At 68.5% G+C, this 5,069-nt stretch overlaps 1 protein-coding gene across 3 annotated transcripts; it reads left to right on the top strand.

Annotated features, from left to right (window-relative positions):
• STAC3 (SH3 and cysteine rich domain 3) lies at window positions 1-4,688 on the top strand. Of its 3 annotated transcripts, none has more exons than XR_002466530.3 (12): window positions 1-140; window positions 827-893; window positions 1,269-1,530; window positions 2,086-2,183; window positions 2,345-2,420; window positions 2,514-2,605; window positions 2,711-2,755; window positions 2,983-3,032; window positions 3,155-3,249; window positions 3,497-3,548; window positions 3,696-3,833; window positions 4,090-4,187. XR_002466530.3 is itself a non-coding variant. In XM_021542483.2 (12 exons), exons 2-12 carry the CDS (start codon window positions 828-830, stop codon window positions 4,186-4,188), a joined length of 1,092 nt encoding a protein of 363 aa, XP_021398158.1. In that variant the 5' UTR covers window positions 1-140; window position 827; the 3' UTR covers window positions 4,189-4,688. The 3 variants fall into 3 exon arrangements, 2 of the variants coding, with proteins under 2 accessions (XP_021398158.1, XP_021398157.1); XM_021542483.2 differs by having other exon boundaries at window positions 1,272-1,530; window positions 2,711-2,777; window positions 4,090-4,688; XM_021542482.2 differs by having other exon boundaries at window positions 2,711-2,777; window positions 4,090-4,688.
• Window positions 4,689-5,069: the final 381 nt, after the last annotated feature.

Here is a 5,069-nt window from a genome sequence, read left to right as displayed (position 1 = left end):
GCCCTGTCACTCCGCTCGGCCCGGGACCGGCGCGGCTGCCGCCCGCCACCGAGGCCCGGGGGCTCTGCGGCCAACGCGGCTCCGGCACCGGCCGCCCTTCGGGGGCTCCTTCAGCGCAGGGCGAGACCGCCAAGCGCAGGGTAAGTGCCCCCTGTGCCCGCTCTTGCCGTGGCCGTGCCCGCCCGGAGCTCCCCCGCTGCTGCGGGGCCTCGGGGTGCCCCATTCCCGCAGCGCCCCTCGCCCCGGCGCTCCCCGTGCCCCTTTGTTGCTTCCTGATGGTTTTCCTGGCTGCTTTCCACGGGGGGCTGGAGGGGCTTGAGGGGTGGGCATCGCCAAAAAGAGGGAGGTCTGGGTGGAAGCACTGCGGAGAGGCTGTCGGAGGTGGCACCGGGATGGTTTGGGGGATGCAGGAGCAGGTCCTGCCCCGGTGGCAGCCGAAAGCCGTCAGTGCCCGTCGGTGCCCCCCGTGTGCTCGTCTGAGGGGCCGAGTTTGTGGTTTCACGGTGAGATGGAGATGTCCGGGCTGAGGTGGGCACCTGCAGGTAGCCCAGGGGCTGGCTCACAGCACTTGGCACCACGTCCCTGAGCCAGCGGATGTGCCACGCTCTGGGCCGGGCACCGGCCTGGCCCTGGGGCTCACCGAGGCAGAACCAGAACGGGGCAGGGCTGGGATGGGCGCTGGGAGTGACCCTCGCTGAGACAGGGGCTGCAGGACGGGCAGGGGAAGGGGTGGCACTGCCCACCCAGCAAGGTCTGACCATCCCCTGCCAGGCTCCTGCAGCTGGAACTGCCCCAGCCAACTCCAGCTCTGCTCTTCCCCTTGCAGCATGACGGAGAAGGAAGTGCCAGAGCCACCAGCTTCACCTGCTTCAGGTGGGAAACCCAAGAGCCGGGTAAGTGGGTGCCCACAGGGCAGTTTGGGTGGGCGGGGGAAGCCCCCTCTCTATCATCATCATCATCATCCTGCCGCAGCCCAGGAGGCTGTGGGAGGCCTGGGGTGCCCGCTGGGACCCTGATCCAGCCGGGTGTTGGGTGGGCATTTCCCAGCTTGGCATTTCCCTGTGGCGCACCCACATCCGTGAGGGGCTCAGGAACCGCAGCTTCCTCTTCTGTGGAGACTTCACGGGGCTGGGAGGAGGCTCCCCATCTCCAGAGCATTCCTGGAGTCTCCTCCCGCTCGTGGAGGGGGTCCCCGGGGCGAGGAGCTGGGTGTGTGCCCTCCTGCCTCCCCCACGCTGCCACACACCGTCCGTCCCCTCCCGCCCCAGCAGCTGCAGAAGCTGAAGCAACTTTTCCAGCGAAAACCCAAGGAGGAGCCGGCGCCGGAGCCACAGCCCAACGGGGAGCTGGTCAGCCCCTCGGGGGGACCCATCTACTACATCTATGAGGATGAGGAAGAGGAGGAGGAGGAGGAGGAGCCCGAGCCCCCTCCCGAACCCGAGAAACTTGTTAATGACAAACCCCACAAGTTCAAAGACCATTACTTCAAAAAGCCCAAATTCTGTGATGTTTGTGCCCGCATGATCGTCCGTGAGTCCTGAGGGGGCTGGGGGGCACGGGCAGGGCTGGGGCTGGGGGCTACAGGCAAGTCTGGGGTCACGGGCGGGGCTGGGGGTCACGGGCAGGGCTGGGGGGCACGGGCAGGGCTGGGGGCTACAGACAGGGCTGGGGCTGGGGGGCACGGGCAGGGCTGGGGGCCACGGGCGGGGCTGGGGGCTGGGGGCAGGGCTGGGGGCTACAGACAGGGCTGGGGCTGGGGGGCACGGGCAGGGCTGGGGGCCACGGGCAGGGCTGGGGCTGGGGGGCACGGGCAGGGCTGGGGGCCACGGGCAGGGCTGGGGGGCACGGGCAGGGCTGGGGGCAGGGCTGGGGGGCACGGGTAGGTCTGGGGGGCACGGGCAGGGCTGGGGCTGGGGGCCACGGGCAGGGCTGAGGGCAGGGCTGGGGCTGGGGGCCACGGGCAGGGCTGGGGGCTGGGGGCAGGGCTGGGGCTGGGGGCCAAGGCCGCGCAGGGCTCCGTCGCGGCCGTTTCACAGCTGCAGTGTCACATTCCCTCTCCTTTCCACCCCCCCCGCCCACTGCCAGTCAACAACAAATTTGGCCTGAGGTGCAAGAACTGCAAAACCAACATCCACCACCACTGCCAGTCCTACGTGGAGATGCAGCGCTGCTTCGGCAAGATCGTGAGTGTCCCCCCCCGGGAGCGGCCAGGACGCGGGTGCCACCACCCCTGTCACTCCCTGGCTCTGAGGGGGACCCCGGCATCTCCCTCCGGGGTACCCCGGGCTCTGAGAGGTGGGGCCGGGGGGTGGCTGATGCTCCGACCCCTCCTCGGTCCTCGCAGCCGCCCGGGTTCCGGCGGGCGTACAGCTCCCCCCTCTACAGCGACCAGCAGTACGCCGGCACCAAGGAGCAGCTCGGTGAGACCCCCGTGCTGGGCTGCCCCGTCCCCTTGGCACCCAGCCTGGGCTGCCCCAACCTGTCCCCCCCTGACCCTTCTCCTGCCCCCGCAGCGAACAGGAGCGACCCCGTGTTCGAGACGCTGCGGACGGGCGTCATCATGGCCAACAAGGAGCGCAAGAAGGGGCAGGAGGACAAGAAGAACGTGAGTGTGGGTCGGGCTCTCACCGGATTCCTGCCGGTGCGCCCCACGAACCCTCCAGCCCCCCCCCAAATTCTGCACCTTCTGAGAGCTCTCTCTGCCTTCCAGCCCTTGGCTGCGATGATGGACGAGGAGCCAGAGGCCACGAAGCCGGTGGGGAGCAAAGCTGAGGGTGGTGAGCGCGGGGCCGAGGGTTGGGGGGCTGAGCCCACGCGGACACGGAGGGAGCCCCTGGCTGTGTTTTGAGGGGGGTTGCCCTGCGGAAAGAGGGTCCTCCATTCATGTCCTCACCCTGGGGCTCTCGCTGCATCCCCACTTTGGCCGAGGAGACCCCCGGGAGGCACCGCCAGGAGAGGCGTGACCCCTCCTCCTGTTCCCAGGTGCCTCTGAAGGGGACAAGAAGGCTGAGAAGGGCACAACAGATGACAAGGTACCCCTCACATCCTCGCCCTGCACCCCAAAGCCTTGAGCAGAGCTCGTGGGATCTCCCTGCTGGGATCCTCAGGGCTGTCTGCAGCCCCTGGGGACTGCAAACCCTGCTGTGTCCCCCAGAGCAAGAAGCCACAGCCAGGGGGGTTCCTGCAGTCCCACTATTTCGTGGCGCTTTATCGCTTCAAAGCCCTGGAGAAGGACGACCTGGACTTCCCGTGAGTTCCCAACCTTGTCCCGAGCTCTTTCCCAAGGTTTTTTGGGGTTTGGCTCCACGTGGTTCCATGGATTTCCCAAGGCTGAGCTGCTCTGGGCAGGACCTGCCTGTCCCCGAGCCCACGGGCTGCGTGTCCCATGCCACATACGGGGCTGGAGGAGCTGATTCTGAAGGAAAAACGATTTTCCTCGGGGTCTCCCTTGGCTGGGGGTCCTGCCCCCCTCAGAGAACCCTTCCTTCCCTTCCAGGCCGGGGGAGAAGATCACGGTGGTGGATGACTCCAACGAGGAGTGGTGGCGGGTGAGGCCGGAGCGCGGCTGGGAAAGCTCGTGGCACCGCGAGAGGGGACACCCAGACTTGCTGTCACCCCAACCTCGCTGAGGGGGGATCTGGGACCCCCGGATCGGCCCCAACCCCTCCTTTCCCTCCCCCACTCCCTCCTTCCAGGGGAAGATCGGTGAGAAAATCGGGTATTTCCCCCCAAACTTCATCATCCGCGTGCGAGCAGGCGAGCGGGTGCACAAGGTGACGCGTTCCTTCGTGGGCAACCGGGAGATCGGGCAGATCACGCTCAAGAAGGATCAGGTGAGACGGGACCCCTCCCTCCCACCCACTCCCCCATCACCACCCGGGGACCCCCAGCCCCCCTCCAAGCCCCCCATCACAGCTGCACCCCATAACCAGCATCACCGTCCCCCCACTTCCCACCTGCCCCAGCCCCTCGGATGAGGCCTCGGATGGAGGCCTCACCCTCCATACCTGGGGTTCCCCCTGATCTGGGGGGGTTCCCCCTGATCTGGGGGGGTCCCGGGGGTCTCACCCGGGCCCCTCTCGCCCGCAGATCGTGGTGCAGAAGGGGGAGGAGGTGAACGGTTACGTCAAAGTCTTCACGGGCCGCAAAGTGGGGCTGTTCCCTGTGGACTTCCTGGAGGAGATCTGAGGGGGGCTGCGGGGTGGGGGGACCCCTGGGACGGGGCAGAGACCCCCGGGATGGGGGGCACAGAGACCCCCGGGATGGGGGGCGCAGAGACCCCCTGGGATGGGGCGGAGAGACTCTGGCTGCGGGGTGGGGATGGGACGGGGGCACCCTCGGGATGGGGAACAGAAGGACTCCGGGATTGGGATGGGGGGCCCTGGCTGCGGGACAGGTTTGGGGTCAGGGAAGGGCACCCCCATTCCTGCTGCCCCCCAGCACGAGGGTCCCTGGGGTGTCCCTGGGGGGCTGTTGTCCCCCCCAGGACCGGGGCAGGATGGGGGGACAGGAGGTGCCCCCAAATGAGATGCTGGATGCAACAGGGCGCACCCCCAGACCTGCTGGGAGCCCCCCCGGAGTGAGTGGGGGGACAGTGGGTGCCGCGGGGAGGGTCGGGGGGTCCTGCCCCGGGACTCCCGGTGCTCCCGGTGCTCCCGGGTTTTGGCAATACACGGCTGTGCCCACGCCCCGCTCTCCAGTGTGGATTTAATGGGGTGGCGACACTCCGGGGGTGCCGGTGGTCCCCGCTCTGGGGGGTCCCCGTGGGGGCATCCGGACCCCTTGGGAGGTGCCACTGTGGGGGTGACAGCGCCGGGGGGACCCTGGGAGGGTGGCGGGGGGCTGTCACTGGTCACTGGGGGGGTGCCGGTGGCCCCGATGGAGGGGTCACTGGTCACTGGTCACTGTGGGGGTGCCGGTGGGGTCACTGGTCACTGGGGGGGTGCCGGTGGCCCCGATGGAGGGGTCACTGGTCACTGGTCACTGTGGGGGTGCCGGTGGCCCCGATGGAGGGGTCAGTGGTCACTGGTCACTGTGGGGGTGCCCCTGGGGTCACTGGTCACTGTGGG

Source organism: Lonchura striata, chromosome 27 (assembly GCF_046129695.1).
Source record: "Lonchura striata isolate bLonStr1 chromosome 27, bLonStr1.mat, whole genome shotgun sequence".
NCBI classification, from domain to species: Eukaryota; Metazoa; Chordata; class Aves; order Passeriformes; family Estrildidae; genus Lonchura; species Lonchura striata.
Note: the sequence above shows the minus strand (reverse complement) of the source record. Positions and strands in the feature narration are given on the sequence as shown.

What these genes read in the sequence shown, in the direction of transcription:
- STAC3 (XM_021542482.2), top strand. Translation starts at nt 828, where the DNA reads ATGACGGAGAAGGAAGTGCCAGAGCCACCAGCTTCACCTGCTTCAGGT. An exon ending in CGGCACCAAGGAGCAGCTCG is followed by an intron (nt 2,421 to 2,513) that starts GTGAGACCCCCG and finishes CTGCCCCCGCAG; the next exon opens with CGAACAGGAGCGACCCCGTG. An exon ending in AGGGCACAACAGATGACAAG is followed by an intron (nt 3,033 to 3,154) that starts GTACCCCTCACA and finishes TGTGTCCCCCAG; the next exon opens with AGCAAGAAGCCACAGCCAGG.